Below are 20132 nucleotides of genomic sequence, written 5' to 3'. Positions count from 1 at the left end.
TCCTCTTCTTCTACACTATAATTTACGTTTGCAAAAAAAGTGAATCATGATTGTGCTTGAGCTGCACGTCCGTAAAACAGACTGAAGCACGATGAGACTTATTATTCCCCTACACTACAATTTACTTTGGCAAGAAAGGTGAGTCAATTATTTCTTTATTTTTTATTTAATTTAATTTAATACAAATCATTACATTTTTAATTTACAGATAAAAAAATAAAATCATATGATCATATGAATTACAAAACAGAGTTTGGATTGTTGAAGAAGAAAAACCTAGCGAGATTGATTATAATAAATTAGAGAATGCTCTTACTGAAAAATATCCCAAAAATGACAAAGTGACAAATTAAAAAAAATTGTTGGTAAGTTTTAAAATTTAGAGAAAACCAAAATTAGTTGATATGATCTGGTGTTAGTTTATTTTTGTTATTGACAATTTATTACAATAATGTTTTAATTCTGGTTTATTTTGAATTGGAAAATGTCTTGATTTTTTTAGATGTCATAATTCTTATGTTACAACTTTTTTAAATAGTCTAAACTATTTCTTAATTGTATGTACACTTAAAATTCTTAACTTTAGTTTTTATATATATTTGTTTTCATAGCTAATATATTATTATATAATAAAACTAATTTATTTATTAACCCGCAATTCATCTGCGATTAATCCAATGATCCAGTGATTCGGTAAATCATCTGATTCAATGTCTGGGTCGGGTTTCAAAACACTGGTTTATAGGATTTTTTTTTATTTGATGTTGACGATGGAGAATATAGCCTCTACAATTCTCCTTCTTTAACGCAATCGACGTAATCATTCATATAATCAATCCAGAAATCACATTCATCCCACCATCTCCTATTGAATGCTTCTTTAGTTCCTGCTTTCTCAGTTTCATTTGTATATGCATAGATGGTGTGAGAGTTCGGACGATACTCCCTTTACTTTTTTCAACTCAATCATTGTCAAATTTCCAGTTTCATTGTTCGGAGTTAAAGACAAATCAGTGTAAAGATGTTCAAACTAGGCTACAACAATTTTGGCAAGCTTGAAAGGAGAAAGATATTGGGGTTGATATGTTGTTGATTAATGGGAAGGTACACCGATTTCTTATTTCAGTTTACCAGTTAATGATTGCTTACTTTTAAAGTAGCAGTTTTCTTATGCATCATCTCCTTTCTTAGATGGTGCTTCTACATGCGTTAATCAACTTTCTCAGATTTAACAGTTTTAAACATTTCTTGAAAGAAAACTCAGTCTATGACACGAGTATTTAAGATTCCAACTAATTTTTTTTTTTACGACTATTAATTTTAATTCTATTTTTATTAAATCGATTAGTAACAACTACTTATGCTATTTTACTTTGAACTAAATAACTTCAAACAAAATAATATATTACAGTCGCTAATCATTATAAAAAGATCAGAAAATATTATTTTTTACATATTTTCTTTACTAAGACCATATAATAAATTATAAATTTAAGTAAAAAAAAACATACAAATCCGGCGCGTAGCGCCGGTATATCACTTGTTATATATACACAACCAAGTTACTTATGGTCTTATGAATTTACAGAGTAAACAATATTTAGCCTTGTCCCTAGATAATTTGTCAGATTATATGAGTTGCATGTTTCTTACTAGTAATGTTAAAAAACCACCATAAAACTATCATAGATAAAATTGTTTTTATAAAAAGACAAATTCCATAGGATGACCTAGGCATGGGTATTCTGGGTCCCAATCGGGTTTTGGTTTCTCGAGTTTGTAAAAATCAGTCTCTTTCGGATTATATGAAAGTTTGGTTTGAGACCGGTTCAGGTTCTATCGGGTTTGGGTCAGGGTTAGTAAATCTTCAAAGAACCATTACAATCCGATGTACTTTCGGATTCAGGTCATAATCGGTTCTACGGTTTAAAAGTACATGATTTATACCTACTTTGTAACCAAAACACAAGTAAAATTGGTCTTTGGTTTTAAAGTATCTGATTTGTATCTAATTTATAGCCAAAACATAAGTAAAATTGATTCAAAATAAGAAAGGAACATCAAACGTGACAATCCAAAATAAAGGGAAAAGTAAATATAATTATTAATAGAAAGAAAATCAAGTAATTAAAAGTATTAAACGAAAATCAATTTCTCCAAAGGAGAAACATTATTCAATTGAAGCAAAACCAAAAGAATATTTGTACTCTATACACACAGGTTTTCCCATATTTGCATCCCCTATCCAAATTCCCCCCATAAATTTCCCTCCCAACTCTACCATTTTCCCCCCCCAACCAATGGTATCTAGCTCTTTTGTGTGTTTTGAGCATATTTGCTCAAACCAAAATCTAAACACTTTAAGCTTCAACTGCAGCCTTTAACCATCAACATTCAATAAATATAACCACTAACCTTCATGTGATAGATAATTATATTTAAATATTCAGTAATATCTTAATATATTTTAAATATATATTAGAGATCATATTTAGTACAAGTTAGATTTTGGAATTTTGAATGTTTCGGGTTCTATCGGATATCCATTTAAGGTTCGAGTTCGGTTCAGATAATACCCATATCCCGAAATGCCATAAAAATATCCATTTGGTATTTTGGTCGGTTCGGATTCATTTTTACCTGATCCGGTTCGTTTTTGGTTTTCGGGTTCAATTTATTTTTCCTAACCCTAGGATGACCTTTTTATGGTTTTTTCACCAGAAGAGTTTTAAAGAGGAAAACGACAAGAAGATTTTTATTAAAGCGGAATTTTTTGAATGTCATCACGACAACGAGTGCTAAAACAAGAACAAGACAAGGCCCTTCTTCATCCTAACAAGAGACTCTCGAGTTGTGGAAAGGAAGAAACCTGGAAAAGCCAAGGCAAGAAAGAGTTTCCAATGGGTCAAGCGTTAAATCCATATGATATCTTTCTCTTTCTCTATGTCTTCATTTTCATTAGTTCATCTTACTTATACCGGGTTTGGAAAAATCACCGGAAGATAACTTGTTCTTTTGGTCCGGTTTCTTAGTCTTCATTGCACCAACACATTACTCTACTACGACTCTTGAGTCTTGGAAACTTGAGTTACGTTTGGTTTGTGAGTCAGGACACATAGTTTGTATGTTTTTGTTCCTGTTTCTTCAAAAGGTGCATTGATAATGATCAACATATATGATGTTTTCACTTTGACATTATGATTAGAAAAGAGTAGAAGCGTTTCTAGGGATAGTTGAAAATCTATGGCTTTGAATCTCCTGAGTGTTATCGATCTGTTCCGTTTCTAAAAAATATGGAAGGAAAGTGGAATTTTGTGGACTAATTAATTACATAAACACTATTCCTCCTGCATCTATTGTGTGTATCTGGTAGTTATTAAATCGTTCACATCCCCTCAGTGAATCTGCTATGATCTCTGTTGACAGGTTCCATATGTATGGCTAGCCAAATCTGAGAGCTTTTTATGTCTAAATATCGTTTCTCATGTTAGTTTGCCTCGTGTAGTGGTTTCTTCAGACACAAGAATTGGATCTCTTTTATAACAATCATGTTATAAACCATAGTATGGTTTGTGTGGATTGCCTATAACCAAGACCAAGGAGGTTTACATCCGACCCGTCTATTCGATCCGTCTACATTCCGCCCGAGACTTGTCAAGATGAAGACCCATTCAACCGAAGCATTTACGAGCTTTGACCAAGTCTTGATATTGTATTGAATGTAGTCAAAGTGTATTCATTGTGTAGATTCTCCATTGATGTAAAACCTTATGTGACAACCACTATATATAAGTGGCAAGAGCTAATGAGAAATACACAACTTTCACAGCAACACTTCTCTCATTTCATAACACGTTATCAGCACGAGTGTGTTCTCCACCGGAGTTCTTCTTCACCGGCCAGCTCCTCCGGCGCTCAGCCTTGCTCCGCCGGCGATTCAAGTTTTCCGGTGAGCTCTCAAGATCTTGCTCAAGGTGGTCCATTCAGATTCCTGGTTAAGAAGAGGTAAACTAATCAAAACTTTAATCAAAATCCAAAATATAAGAACATATCTAAGAACATGTTCATAAGAACACTATATGTTCATATCTTGGATCTATATGAATCCTATAAAACTTACTAAAACCTGTTGTTCTAAAATTATTATCTAAATATTAATCTTGAATCAAAAGTTCTATAAGTATATTGATTCTAAAAATTATCTTGAATCTCTAAAATCAGTAAAACTTATTAAAGAACATAAAGATCTATATGAATCTTGATTATAAAATTCTTATAAAATAAAATCGAAATTAAAATCATTCATTGCATATCCTTGACCAATATTTTTTTTATTTTGTATCTGTCAAGAGTTTTAAAACTTTTCTAAATGCAAAATCAGATTTTATAAACTGAAAATCGATTTTATAAATGCTTGCTTGATTTTATTAATTGCATATCTTTGACTGAAAATGTTTATAAAAGTTTTATAACATATAGTCTTGATTTTTAAATTGATATGTCATAAGATAGAATAAATATGCATGAAATCATTTGATCATATATGTTGATAATTGAACCAACCTTGAATAGATTTCATATCATACTGAATATTGATCACATAAGTTGATAGTTAATCTTGATCTTTTACCATGCCTGAAATTGATGATTAAAATTATATAGTAATCTTGTTGCATACTTGATAGCATCAGTTTAGTAAAAATTTGAATCATCTTGAATCATCTTGAACCAACTTTGAATGCAATTTTCATATTGTTTAAATCTGACCATACATAATTGTCATATTGCTAAGACTGAATTTTTTGTTTGCATATCATTGACAATCCTGATAATAGTTCATATAAATTAAAATTGGTTCATATTGCTTGCATCTAAATGATTCACACTGCTTGCATATAATTAGACCAAATCGGTTTTTATTTAAACTTAGCATGTTTGCTTTGATTGAAATTATAAACTTGTTTAAACCGATCAAACATGGATAAGTAAATTGTTAGATCATTCACATATCATGAACTGATCATTTCCATGCATCTTCCTGTCATATAGTTTTATTAAGAACTAAGCATGCTTGTCTTTATTAAAATATAACCAGCTTTGAAACCAATTGATAGAAAATCTAATTGAATTTGGTTTAGACATTTGCTGAAAATTATAAATTTTCTTGTCTTGGTTTACCCGGTAAAGGGGGAAAGGAATCGGTTATTATTTTATGATTTTTGAAAACCAAATATCCTCATGCATTAAGAATCACATTTATATTATTTTTGGTCCAATGCTTAGGACAGAACATCCGATTAGTTCTTGAGCCATGCATTTATCATTCGACCATTGTGATTGATTTTCATCCATATTGCTTGATCTCATTTAAAATTATGATTGATCCTTATTCAAAATTCTAAAGGGCTTGGAAACCCTATATGAAATTATGTACATATATATAATCAATCCAAATATGAATTATAATTAAAAGGATCACTAGATGCAGTGATCAATTGATCATTGTCATACTAGAAATGCTTAAAGCAAATATATTAAATGATTTGGGGGAAGCCTTATTAAATCATTATTAAATCATATAAATTAAATCATATAAATTAAGGCTTCTATTGCTTGCATAAATTCTTGATGCTTGAAAGCAATGTTAATTCAGATGTTGAAAATCATCTTGAAATCTAAATCTTGGTGACTATATCTAAATTTCTCACTTTTGAGATAGATACAAGGCGATTTTCTTAATCATAAGCCATCACCTTACTGAAAGTCTCAATGATCAATATTTCACTATTGAGAATCCTCTCGACCTTTGGACAAAACTTAAATCCAGAAATGATCACCATAATACGGTGCTATTACCAAAGGTCCTATATGATTTGAGGGACCTAAAGACCCAAGACTATAAGTCTGTGGATGAGTATAACTCGGCTCTATTCATGATAGACTCAAAGTTGAAACTGTGTGGAGAGACTATCACATATGCTGACATGTTAGAGAAGAAATTCTCTACATTCCACAAGCAATGCTTTGCTTCAGCAATAATTCCGAGAAATGGGTTCCTCCACATATGCAAATTTAATCTCTTGTTTGTTGCTTGCTAAGCAAAACAATGAGTTACTCATGAGGAATAGTGAGATGAGGCCTCCTGGATTTTAAGGCATTGCTTAAGGCACATACGGCCACAGAGCCAAATGAAAGAGTCAAACCATGACCATATGAAAGGCCATGGGAAGATGACAAGGGTGTGCGTGGATATCACCCACAGCATTAGTCGAGGCCGAGGCCAAGGTTATCAACCTAGCCGTGGGTATAAGTCCGTGGGAATAAGTCCGATTTAAAAAAAAAAAAAAAAAACCAAGGCCTCGACCAAATCTGCTTGCCATCAGTGTGGGATGAACAATCATTGGGCCAACCGATGTAAAACTCCCAAACACCTTATTGAACTCTACCAGGAGAGCATAAATGGATAGAACCCTATGGCCCATTGGGTCCATCTAGATGGTGCAAATAATTTCGACCATAAGAATGATGATCAGCTTGAATACGAGACTTCATATTGCCTTAAAGAGGCCAATTAGATTTTGACATCATTTTACTTTGTCTTTGTTCTCTATTGTGGACCAAGCCACATTACATTATGAGACAAAAAATATTTTATTCAAGGTCATGGCTAGTCCAACCTCATGATGCCTAAAGGCACGCATCTAAAAATCTCTGATGCATTACATTCCACATAAATCAAAGTAAAATTTATCAAAGTTTCAAAGACATTCATATGAATGGTCTACATATTGAAACTATGGGCAAAGGAAAGAAAGGATTCCTTATGATTTATGAAAATGCCCAAGGCCAAAGGAAAGTCCTAGAGACTATACCTAGTATATCTATAGGCCTTCATTAAGCCAAGATAAATATGATTGTGGGTTAATACCCCAAATCACTTTCCAAAGAGTTCAGAGAAGCCTTTAACATATGGCACGACATGCTCGGCCATCTAGGCTCTATTATGATGCATAATATACTCTTGAACTCAACTGGACATTCCTTGAAAGAAAAGAAAAATGGTCCGACCAAGGCATTGCCTAAAAGGCATTATATTCACCCTGTAAGACCCATTGAATTAAGAAGAAAATATGGTTTCCAACAATGGGCAAAAAAGGAATAAAAGTACCTAAATTAAAATCGCCTAAGTGGTCGAGACTACATTCTCTATTGATCTAGAGATCAATATGATATTAGGCAAATAGCCAGGGCAATCATAATCATGTTTGATTGACCCACGAAAATTATCACTTAGATGGCATTACCATACTTAGCCATCTGAATTATGATGCAAAGATTTAAGGGCACAAAAGCTATCCCATAAGATCTCACGTTTGTGCAATATATATCTATGCACAAGGGAATTTATTGTCCCAAGCACCACGAATTAGAGTATGTTCATGAGGGGGAGTGAGGACAAATCCCATGATACATGACCATACTAAAATTCGTGAAACATGGTCCACAACCATATTACATATTGGTTGAATTTGATATAAAGACCATTACCTATAAGGTTTTAAATTTACCTATAAGGTTCAAAATCTAAAAGTCTATATGCTTGGAGACATCATGAGTTATAAAAGATTAACTTGCATCAGGCCATAGATATTATATCAGGCCATATAAGTGATAATAAATATTCCCACCTCAGACTAATACGGGTCATGAGTCCAGACATATATCATATTAAGATATTATGAATAAATCCACCACAAATATATGTGCCATCTAAGATCATATTATCTTAGAATCTCATAAGGAGGATTGGGAATATATGTTGGATATATATTATGAATATACTTTCTCCATAAATTTAAAAGAAACCTTGAGCCAAAATGGGTGATTTAATCATAGGCCAAGGAACAAGGATTACATAGAGTTTATGAATCCCAATATCCAACATTTGAAAGGAGAAGTAGTAAGCTGGTAAAGAATGGTATCAACCATCATTGTCTTGGCAAAGATCCTCGGACTAGAAAAGATTTATAGACGTCCATATGCTACAATGATAGCAAAATAAAATGCCAGACACATTGACCGGAGAAAGAATGACTATGTCATCCCAGCTTAGCACCACACGGTTTTGATGTCTTAAAGACACAACCAAGTTGCTACAGAGTCTAATATAAGACCGAATATATGTTCCAAAAGGAACCTCGGAAATTAAAGAAAGGTGCAAAAAGAAACTGAGGTCATAGACTTTCCAGACAAGGCCGAAATGGCTATGCCGTCAGTATCAACACTTGGGGTTCGGGACGCCGGGCCTCATGGTACTGAAGGCATTGATAATGATGAGATCTCAATGAATTATTTGATGTCTGGAAGGAAACCATATATATATAAATGTGTCGACACAATACATTCATAAGAAAAGCGCGAATATGTAGCACATGAATAATGAATCGAGGATCATGAACCCACGCAAGAGTACTCATAAATAATGAATAAAAGAAAGAAACGTGGGGTTTCTAAAAGTGACAGATAAAGGCGTATTGAATTGGCCATGAATATGTAAACGCCATATGATGCCCAGTGAATAGATAAATCCTGAAAGAAGGATAAAATCGTGAGACAGATCAAGGGAGGTCTATATAATCCAAAGTGGTGGATAATACTACATATGTCACTACATATAATGTCTGGAAGAAATTCAAAAGATGTAGTATGTTATATATGACTCACTGGATGATGATAATATTATTGGTACCTAAAAAGTTTACCAAAATGTATTAAGCTCAGAATCATAAGATGAGAAAAGAAGTTCGCATGAACAGAGCTGTCCCGGGATTAAATTAAATTGCTACATATAAGCAAATGAAGAGTTCTATAAGAACAGTTCAAATCAGTCTATAGAGGAATTTTAAATTCCTTGTGTTATACTAACCAGCCTAAGATAAGGTTAAATGGTTATTCATCAAACCTTGGAAAGGTTATAGACCATCACCACAAATTAGCCAAATTTCGGTAATACTTATGGTTGGTCAAAATTCTCATCATGAACCAACCAAGCTGTGGTATGAATGAATAAGCTATCATAAAGATAAGCTATAAGATTAAAGTTCATCTTTGAACAAAAGGTGTAGGACCGCATTATGTGTCCATATGCGACCAAACGGGTCCGACCATATTATAAGATTTGGTCGATGATAAAGCTGTAGATCATGGATGTCATTAGACATAAATTTGAGGATCAATTAGATCAATTCTATGTCATGACCGTGTCCGGTCTAGATCAGTCCAATCGTCCATATATATATATATATGTGTACGAATTGCCGGCACACTAAGACTGCAAAATGTCTTAGATCGATCATAGATAAACTATGGATATAAGGATCATTGATCTAACAGACATGACCTATGTATAAAGTTGCCTATGTCAAATAATATTATACTCAAAAAGCTAAGGCATGTCCATAAGTCCTAAAGAGCTAAGTAGCTGATACTTGATATAATGATGATCCATATTATATAAAGGATCTAAAGTACTAGCCGACCAATATTATGGATAGGCATATAAGAGTGATTTGGTCAAGGACCATAATCAAAACGACCAGAGTATAAAATAGTACATTTTATCTAAAGTACTAAAGTGGTCGATATCAAAGTGGTACATTTTCTAAAGTACCATCAGGATTCTAAGAGACATGATATGTCCGAACAATACAAGATTGTTCAAGTAAGAATCCATGAACATCTATTCAGCAAGTGATGTTCACATCAGGGGAAGTAGTATGTGTTGTACTCTTTTTCCTTAACTATGGTTTTATCCCAATGGGTTTTCCTAGTAAGGTTTTAATGAGGCAACATTAAGCATATTATGAACTCATATGGTTATGGCATCCAAGGGGGAGTGTTATAAACCATAGTATGGTTTGTGTGGATTGCCTATAACCAAGACCAAGGAGGTTTACATCCGACCCGTCTATTCGATCCGTCTACATTCCGCCCGAGACTTGTCAAGATGAAGACCCATTCAACCGAAGCATTTACGAGCTTTGACCAAGTCTTGATATTGTATTGAATGTAGTCAAAGTGTATTCATTGTGTAGATTCTCCATTGATGTAAAACCTTATGTGACAACCACTATATATAAGTGGCAAGAGCTAATGAGAAATACACAACTTTCACAGCAACACTTCTCTCATTTCATAACAAATCATTCATTATAGCGAATTTGTTCTGGAACAGTATACCTATAATGAAAAGACAAAACTCAAAGTGATACAAATAGAATTAGAAGACTTCACCAATCTACAAAAATATCATATGAAAATATATACCAACAGTTACAAACAGAAGTCAAAGTGATACAAATAGCAATTATAAGTCTTTACCAAACGACAAAATTATACCATATTCATATACGAGAAGAATACAAAACTGTTCCAAACAGTTGAAAGAAAATTTAAATTTCTCTTCTTCGCCTTCCTCACAGTAGAACAAAGGGATGGTTCTTGAGTTCATGCGTAGACCACCTCTTGTTAATGTCTCTCTCCAAGCATCTGCTCAAGAAATCTAGTGCTTCTGTAGACAACCAAGCCGGTACATGAGGCATGCGATCGCTGTGGCCAATGAGATTGACCCAATCATCAAAAGCAAGATCACCGTATTCTCCCCAAACTGATACTCCGGATAACATCTCCAAGACAGTGCATCCAAAGGCCCACACGTCCGCTCCAAAGTCCACAAAGCCATGCCCCATAAGCTCCGGAGCCACATACCTCGTGGTGCCTCTATTGTGGCCGTATCCGTTACCGTACTCGAGTGACCCTTTCTCCATTGCTAATCCGAAATCACCTATCTTGGTCAAGTAGCCCGTAGACCTAGAGCGCTGATCGGTAGGGGAGAGTAAAAGATTGTCCGGCTTAATATCGCAATGAACAATGTCTCTGTCGTGGAGGTAACTGAGACCAGATAATACATCCCTCGCAAAGACTTTGGCGTCGGACTCAAATAACTCACCATTATTATCCTCGATCAAGTCGGCAATTGTTTTGCCAGAACAATATTCGAGAATCAAATTGTACTGAGTAGAACAGTCCTCGCGTGCGATCTCTTTGCCGTAGCAACGGACGATGAAAGGAGACTGTAAGCGGATAAGAATCCTGGCTTCGTGGATAAGGCTCGAAGCGTGAGAAATCTCAGCGGTTTTGATGGCTCGTTCACATGTATGGTGTGTCTTGCTCCTACCAAGATAAACCGAACCGTAGGCTCCTCTTCCGAGTAGCAGAGTTTTTACCCACGAGGAGGACGAATGTATTCCACCTCCCTTGTTGTCGTCTTCTAGGGTTACGTTGTGGGCGGAAAGAGCGGTCTCGAAAGAAGCTTTGGATATCTCTTTGACAGAGATACTCTTCTTCTTCTTCATCATCAAGTTGGACTTTCGAACCCTAATCTTAGCCATCGTCTCTGGAGAATTAGCAAAGTTGGTGAATGGTGATTGTGGAGAATGGAATGGAATGAAAACTAAAAGGAAAGCTGGGGAGTGAGTTGGGTGGGACTCAAGTCACCGTTTGTTATGCTTTGATCTATTTTCCTTTTTTCGATTAGGATTAAAAAAATCCGAACCGCGTACTATACGTGTTAGACGACGACGTATCGGGTATTTATTATTATTATTAAGTTGTATGTGTTTGGGCCTTTGGGCCAGATATTACTAATGGGCCTTCCTGTCTGATCCAAGAAATAGCAGTCACCGACTCGTATTTTCTGAGTCAAAAAAAAAAAGAAAGAAAAGTAGATCGAGAGTTAAGCGATGGAGGCTGGGGATGGAATCTGGGGAGAAAATATACTTTCTATTGTTTTGGGATGGTTTCAGGGATTAAGTGTCTGTATGTATGGGCTGAGTAGGCAAAATCACATCATTATCAAAAGTAAAGATAGCTGGTTTTTGTGATCTGGCTGCGGCTTTTGAAAATTTGTGAATTGGGGATATTACCTCCTCCACCCATACCATGTAGACCCTTAATCCTGAATCCAAAGCTCTGAGAGAGAGACAGAGAGAGCACTTTGTTTGTTTGCAAGTTGACCAACACACATATGCACTCTGATTTGGTATGTTTCTCTCTCTCTCTCTCTCTGCCTTTTGATTATTCTTTAAAAGTCAATTTTGTGAAAATTAGTTTGGTCGGTTTGATGTGAGCTTGGTGAGTATTTGGATGTTTTGGTTTAGGACACAACAAGTTATGGCCTTCCTTCCTGTTGTGTAGATGAGTTAGGTGTTCCTTATTCCCTCTCCTTGAAACTTTTGTTCAGAATTCATATTATTTAATTCACCCTACAAGTTAATTAGGCATATAACATTGTCTTCTTTCTAGATCATATGACCCTTTTGCTATATTTTTGATGTAGATAATGCTTTTATTGATTGTCGCTTAACCATCTGCCCATTAAGAAATTGGAGTCATTTGCAGATGGTGATTCGAGCATCTGTCTTTTGCATTTTCAGCAATCCTTCCCTTATTATTATTTGACTATGGTAGGTTGACTATTTTGATCTCTTGTGTGTATGCTTTACAATCATAACTACACCGGTGCAGGCAGTCTTGTATTGAAATGGAGCTGTGCTTACGAATATCTCATGACCAAAGCGCCAAGAAGCACCTTCGTCAAGAAGCTACAAACAAAAAACTTATTCTTGGGCACATAGCGACTCTAGAAACTTGACGAACCTAGACCTCACATCTGAAGATTTCAGTTATTAGCAGCAAGTACTGCTCCGAGTAGATGTCTTTAACTGGTTTGATTATGTTTACGGCAGAGTTTTTTTATTTTCTAACATCTGCAGATGACTCTTCCTGAAAAAGCCGGCTGCAAAAAGAAAAGACCTATGAAGTCAGGTGCAACCATTAAGACAGTGGTGAGGATAACCACTATGTCCGGTTAGATTAATTGTTTTTAACTATCGCCATCTTCTTTTCATCTTCAATATGTTTTAGCTTGTTTTCTGACAAGACACAGAGTTGTTGATTAGGAAGATGCCTGGAAAAGTCAAGGCAAGTAAAAGTTTCCAATGGGTCAAGCGTTAATTATCTTCTGTGTCTCTGTCATCGTTTTCATTGTTTCATCACCGGAAAATAATTCCTTTTAGTCTGGTTCCTTAGTCTTTCGGTGTAGCAATACATTCCTCTATTATGACTCTCGAGTCTTGGAAACTTGAGTTACGTTTGGTTTGTGAGTCAGGACAACATAGTTTGCATGTTTTGTTCCTGATTCTCCAAAAGGTGTATTGACGTTCAAGCATAACGATCAACTTATTATATGAATTAAATTATCTTTGTTCTTGATAGAATCATGGTAGGGGTGTCCAATTATCATAGTCGGACAAGAATCAATTTCATGTGGTTTATATATTTCTTATTTCGAAAACTTGAAAGATCTAAGATGAAAACGAAATTGGATAAACTCTCTACCACACTTTCCAGATTTGGCAAACATCGACCTATGCGTTTGCGTAAAGACTTTCCATAAAAGTGCAATGAATGGATAGGAAACGCTGTTGATAACTTGTTGTATTCACTTGGATGCCTTGTTTTACATTACGTGCAATACAAGCATCGACTTCTCTATATTTCTTCACTCCCACTACAAGTACTAACAAAACTAATAGTTTCACAAACAGATTCCTTGGATACCCCTGTTTCTAGCAACCTAAACAAATATTTCTTTTATGATAATTATATATCATACCACGAACTATATAATGAAAGCAAACCATCTTCTCCTTCTCGTTCTCACTTTCTTCTCCCAACATCATAAACAAAAAGTTCTCTACTCAAAAGATAAATTAAATAGATTTTGCTTCATCCAAGAACTCAATGGGCATAAAAGTTTCATCAAAGATCAAAAGGATTCTTGCATCCACAGGTTTTCTAACTTATGTTTCATTGTTATTGGAGATTAACTCCATTTATCCTTATAAAAAAAAAATCAACTTCTTTATCCTCTCACGTTTTTCCTTATCCCTTTATGTGTGCATTCTCTTTATTAACCTTTTTTCTTTAATATATTTCTTCTCCACCTCATTAAATCATTTAATTTTTCACATAAATTCAACCAACCAAACACAACAACCAAATGGGGTCCACAGACAATCTTAACCAATCAGAATTGAGCATGCCCCACATGTCTTCATGTTTCTCTCCTCTCTCTCCTCTTCTCCACGTGAAACCCTTCTTCCTGATGTTAGGAGTTTTCAAGGCTCCTAAAACAAATGTTGTAATATGAGTGAAATGTCGAACTAATTCCAAGGGATTCAAAGCACCAAGAATGCAAGTACTTTCTTAATCTAAGTGCAATCGATGATTTGATGATTCTAAAACTAAGAACAATAATGAAACAATAAAACAGTATAAGAATGAACTTTCTTTTATGAGGAAGGAAAACTCATGGGTATAGGAATTTAGACCTTGGGTGATCAAGCTTCGAACTAAGGATGGCAATGATCAATCAAACTAACAACCTTAAGCCTAGACACAATTCTAAGCAAGCTCTATGTCTAGATGAATGCTCAATTGCTAACATATTTCAGACATCAAATGTCTTTGGCTGAATAATACAAAAGCAATCATTAATAACAAGTCTATTGGCTATCTTAACACCCTTAACAACAAATGTCTTTGGTAAAGTATGTTAAGAGCTTAGGAGAATTGACTCATGCATTTCATCGAACACTTTGTGAGTGAGAAATGCCTAGAGATCAACTTTTGAGTGGCCAACTCAGAAGATGCATTAAGAATACTCTTCTAGCAAGGAGATGGAAAAATCTACACTAAAACATCCTAGAACTAACCTAATCACCCTTGATCTCCTAACCCATGAATCCTATGGAGGATTACTCACTAAGGTTCATGATCATTCTTAAACCTACTTGAGGTTTCAGATTGATCATCAACAGAATAAGAAATCAATAAGATAAACAACAAGAACAATCGAATCAATGATCAAAAGAGATCAAGAACTTTCAATAGAATGATGTTTACCAAGTAACCAAAGATAATCTGCCTGGTGGCTACAAAATGATAACTTAAACATAGGTTTAGAGTGTGTAAATTGTAGAAGGCAAAATAGTAATTTAACATAAAACACGGTGCGCAGCGGCTTAATGACATGCCACTATGCCGCTGTGGGTCAGAAGGCCGCTGGGTCTCGCTGTGGCGCGGCCTCCTGACTCATGGCCTCAAGGCCGCTGTGCCCAAAAGGCGCTGGGACACTTAGTCTTGTTTTCTCCATGATTGTAACGTGGCGGCTTCAGGAACCGCTGCGGGAAGCCGATTGAGAGTACGCAATTTACCATCCAATACTCCTTTTCACAGCGGCTTCTTGACGTCTTGACTCCAGGCCACTGTGGGTGCCCAAAGGCCGCTGCAACACTTAGAGAAATAGGCACACGAACTGGACCATCACTCTTGCCTCCAAAACACCTCTCAAATCTTCCATGATCACCATGTTGCATCTCCAACACCTGATAAGGACATGTGCAATGAAATGCATCCTAGATATGCCTAGATATGCCTCAGATGATCAAAATGCACACTAATGAATGGTTAAAATAATGCAAATAAGCAAGATATCAACTCCCCCAAACTTTTTCTTTACTTGTCCTCAAGTGAACTTTCAAGAACTCATGGGGAAGAGGTTTGAAGGTGGGAGCTCATAGCCAAGAGAAACACACAAAGCACTCGATTCAACATCTGAATTCAACATGAGCACACTCTCTCTTATTATCCTCTAGCTTCTCTAGGCCTATCTTAACTCAACATTATGCATCCGCACATTCAATTCAGCCAACTCTCACATTCATTAAGCAATACAACAAGTGAGCTCTATGCAAATGGTCAAATTGGTCCAAGTCTTTTGGGCAAGGGAAGGCTTTTCGTTCTAGTGATCAAGGGGTTCAAAACTCATTATCTTCAAGGTGGTTCACTCTCAAAACAAGTAGCCTTGACATTGTACATAATATATCTAAGAAAGGGATCAACTAATGCATACAATGCTCAATCTTCATTGTTCTATCCTTTTTCAAACATACAAGTGACACAATTATTCCCAAAGTTACACCCCACTCACATCTCTCACCCAAAAATCTCAAGAACACATCCATAAACTCTTCAATCAAGGGAAAGATTTAAACTTTTATAACACAACCTCTTTGCTCATTCTCCCTTTGCTAGCCCCTTTTTTTATTTCTTTGTTTCTTTTTCTTTTTTTTTTGTTTTCTTTTTGTTTTTTTATTGTTGTTTTCTCTTTTTTTGTTGGGCCAAGACTTTCACAACTCGAGCTAGAGGTTTTATACAATTCCCAATGAGACAATTAAGCACAAGAGTTCAATCATTTCCTTTCAATTTTCAAGTTCCCAAGTCAAATTTTACAACACTCACCCCCCACCTATAGCTAGACAATAGTGTATCCAATCTAGCAAGAATGAAGATTGAGCATTGTCGTTCCCAATACTCGCAAGATTATGCACATGTAAGACTTTCCGAAAAAGGCCTCACACAACAATCAACGAAGGCTTAAAAGGAAGAGAGGGCTTTAGGGAGTGGACTGCCACTAGAGAATGTCAAAAAGATTGGCATAAAAGGTGTGACAACTCTAGTGTGTATATCCATGACTTAGCACACAAGGGACCATGAGCAAGAAATTAAGTTAATTCAGTTCATTCAAGGTTGTAGTTGGCTTAAGAGATTGAGTTTCAGGGAGAGTTTTCAAGGCACGAAGCTTACAAGGTTTTCAAGAGAGGTGCATGAACTAAACAAGGCTAGAAGTGCTCTCTACAAGGCATTTTAAATCATTGCTCCCAATGCAAATGAATGCAACATATATCTCTAGACTCTCCTAAAAGTGCAAATGATGCAAACTAAGTGATTTTTTTTTCTTTTTAAAATTTTCAATTTTTTTTTTTTGGTTTTTCTATGCAAATAGGTATGTGAAATGCAAGATTCAATGTAAGACCATCAAAGCAAACATGGTTAAATACTTGGTACCCCCCCCCCCCCTCCCCCAAAATTAAGTCACACAGTCTCTGTGCTGTTAAGCTGAGAGAGATACCGAAAAGAAATCCTAAAAAGCAAAGAAAAACTAGTATATACAAGGGAAGGTAAGGAGATACATGGCTAAGGATAGAATGAGGAACCCTCCGTGTCCCAATCGTCTGCAGTGGCGATGGATGGGGATTCGTTGGAAGACTCACGAGCAGGTGGAGGACGGTTTCTGCACTGTCTACGCAGCTCAGAATCTGAGGAGCATGCAGATGCAGCTGTGTTGTAGAAAGAGGGCCGAGGAAGAGTAGAAGGGCCAGCAGTTGACATCACATCATCCCTTTGGCAATCTGAACCTAGAGTAGTACGTGCTAGTAGTGAAGTGACCTTCCTCATCTGCCTCTTTAGCACTTTGACTGACTCCTTCAGCTTGTGAATGGTCCTATCTTGCATCTTGTTCCACTTGAGCAGCTTAGCATTCTGAGAAAGAACTTCGCGCAAACCGGCGCTCGTAGTGACACCTCTATAAGGTTGGAAGTTGTATCGGTCTGTTCCATATAATGGAACTGGTGTCACTGGTCCCTCATCATCAGTATCATTGGGTCTAGCTGTCCCAGAGGACTCTGCCCGTGCTCTCTTTTTCCTCTTGCACGGGGCGTTGATGGGGCCAAACTCAGGATGGTCTTGTGGGACAAGATACTGAGGCTCTGGATCAAACTCGATGTGCTCAGGGAGTGAGGTAAATGCTTCGTTAGGTAGGAGGAAGTAGGACTTAATGCTGGGGTCATAGCCTGAGTAGAACTGGTAGGCATATCGGACCCCTGCTGTTCCTCCTAGGAAGTAGGTCTTCTTCAAGTACGGGAGATCGATGTAACGAGCCTCTTTCTTCACTGGTCCTAGCTAGCCCCAACTGCTGCTAAGATAGGTGTGATGAGGTTTCCTACAAGTAGCCTCGGTGTGCCATCATCGTTCGTCCAAGCCCAATACTTATAGTAGATGAATCTCCTCACAAGAACTCCTATCAGTCCCAAATCCATGTATTGCTTCAGAGTTGTGTTCTGCAGTTTACCATGCTCATCCAAAGGAAGAAGTACTAGTCCCAAGAATTTCAATTCATCTTCATTTACTCCTCCAGGTTCTCTTCTGCAGTAGAAGGTATGACTGAGTACCTTTGCAGCATATCTCACCCCTGGGCTTGTGATTTCATTGCACTTATCACTACCAGCAGCCCGTGCTCCTTGAGCAATTCAAGTCCAAACATCATTTGAGATCAAGGTGGATGAGGGTAAGCGTGATTCTGCATCATCCGACAATCCAAAGATAGAACTGAGCTCCTTAAAACCCATCATGTGAAGCTTCCCTTTGACCTTGAAGAAAATGTGTCCAAATCCCTCCTGTTCATCATACTCATCATGGAAGACTGCTGAAACTGAGGCCAAGAACTGATAGGAGACTTCCTCATGTACTGGGTAAGCCATTCCAAGAAAGGATTCCATTCCCATGTTGCGGAGGAGGAGCCGCACATCTTCAAGGATCCCGAGTGTTAGCAGAGCGGAGATATCTGGAAACCTCATTGAAGACAGCGGGATTTTTTTGATGTGCGCTAGCAACTTAGTGTAGGGAGGAATGTTATCAACTCGTCTCTCTGACCTTTCCTCTTTAGCAACTGGAACTTCTTCTTCAATTTCGGTCGCTGATTGAAGAGCTTCTTCTATCTCCCTTTCAGTATCTACCTCAGCTTCTAGCTCCTCTCTGGTTTTGTGGCGGTTCACGCGGTTCTCTCTAGCAGGTTTCCTTCTGATTGCGGAACTGCGGGTTTCTCTTTCCTGTGGGTCTTGAGAACTTGATGCTAGTCCTTTTCCTTTATTTTGCTTGGTTCCTTTCCCATCTCGCCATCGCGTTCTGCAAAACAAACACTTAGAAGTGTGTAAGTGACATGAGAATCAATCATCACACAAAACACTAAACTCTCTCAAAACAAAATTGAACACGTTTTTCACCAACCCAACTCATCAAACAAGGTAATTAGAACATGACCATCAGTTTTAAAGCAAGAAATCGAGCATGCAATTCAAAATTCGAATTTTTTTTTTTTTTAGATTGCAGCTGATTCACAATACCTTAGCTTGATTTGATGAAAATCGATTGGAGATGGTGAAATAGGAGGGAATTTCGGGATCTCAGCAACAAAAATCAATGGATTTGGTTGAGAGATGAGAGAGTTGTGTTCTTGAGGCTATGGAGAGTGTTTGAGAGGAGAGATGTCGTGAGAAGAGGGTGAAGTGAGGGAGAGAGACGAGATGAGGGTTTTGAGGGGTAAACCGGTTCGGTTGAATTTAATTGAACCGGAAATCAGAGAAGAGACACTTACCTGGCACGTGCAGCGGTTTTATGGCGCGGGACAGTAGGCCGCTGGGACCAAAAGGCCGCTGTGGATGTTATCAAGCAGCGGGATGAGACACCGCTGCAGAAAGCCGATCCAGAGTCCGCAAAATTGAAGCAAAAATGCTCGACAAAATGCAGCGGCTTCATGTCCCGACATTAGGCCACTGGGGCCAAAAGGCCGCTGTGACACTTCACACACAGAACACGTCTCTTGATCTGCTCCAAACTTCCCAACTGGTTTGTAACACCTAATAGACAAAGACTAAATCCAAAAACAATCTAGAAAATCAAAGAAAATAAAATTATGTACAAGGATAGACATGGGACTTCCTCCCAAGTGAGCTTGTTTTAAGTCTCTAGCTTGACTTTACCTCCTTCGGGGTTAGGCCGGGGTGGGATCAGAAAGTGGAGTTGAGACTCCATCTTCCTTTGGTGATGTAGCCATGTAGAGCTTAACTCTTTGGCCGTTGACTGTGAAGTCTCTTCCATCAGTACTCCACAAAACAATAACCTCATAAGGTCTGATCTCCTTGACCTTGAATGGACCAGACCATCTTGACTTAAACTTCCCGGGAAACAATTTCAGCCTAGAGTTGTAGAGGAGAACTTGATCTCCAACCTTGAGCTCTCTCTTCAAAATGCCCTTGTCATGAAAAGCCTTGGTCTTTTCTTTGTAAATCCTTGAGCTCTCAAAAACATCCATCCTTATCTCATCAAGCTCA

The 20132-nt window shown here is 36.9% G+C and overlaps 1 protein-coding gene and 1 long non-coding RNA gene across 6 annotated transcripts; one reads left to right on the top strand and one right to left on the bottom strand.

Moving 5' to 3' along the window:
* Window positions 1-10298: 10298 nt before the first annotated feature.
* On the bottom strand, window positions 10299-11620 carry LOC108846904 (mitogen-activated protein kinase kinase kinase 17-like). The gene has a single exon (XM_018620089.2). The coding sequence runs from the start codon at window positions 11448-11450 to the stop codon at window positions 10476-10478; it is 975 nt and encodes a 324-aa protein (XP_018475591.1). The 5' UTR covers window positions 11451-11620; the 3' UTR covers window positions 10299-10475.
* Window positions 11621-11780: 160 nt separating this feature from the next.
* On the top strand, window positions 11781-13327 carry LOC108852428 (uncharacterized). 5 transcript variants are annotated; one of them, XR_008934700.1, is made up of 3 exons: window positions 11781-12100; window positions 12398-12524; window positions 12586-13327. It is a non-coding gene; the product is annotated as an uncharacterized LOC108852428 (long non-coding RNA). The 5 variants fall into 5 exon arrangements; XR_001949507.2 differs by lacking the exon at window positions 12398-12524; XR_001949505.2 differs by having other exon boundaries at window positions 12460-13327.
* Window positions 13328-20132: the final 6805 nt, after the last annotated feature.

This window comes from Raphanus sativus, chromosome 1 (assembly GCF_000801105.2).
Source record: "Raphanus sativus cultivar WK10039 chromosome 1, ASM80110v3, whole genome shotgun sequence".
Classification (NCBI taxonomy): domain Eukaryota; kingdom Viridiplantae; phylum Streptophyta; class Magnoliopsida; order Brassicales; family Brassicaceae; genus Raphanus; species Raphanus sativus.
This window is presented reverse-complemented; position numbering and strand designations above follow the sequence as displayed.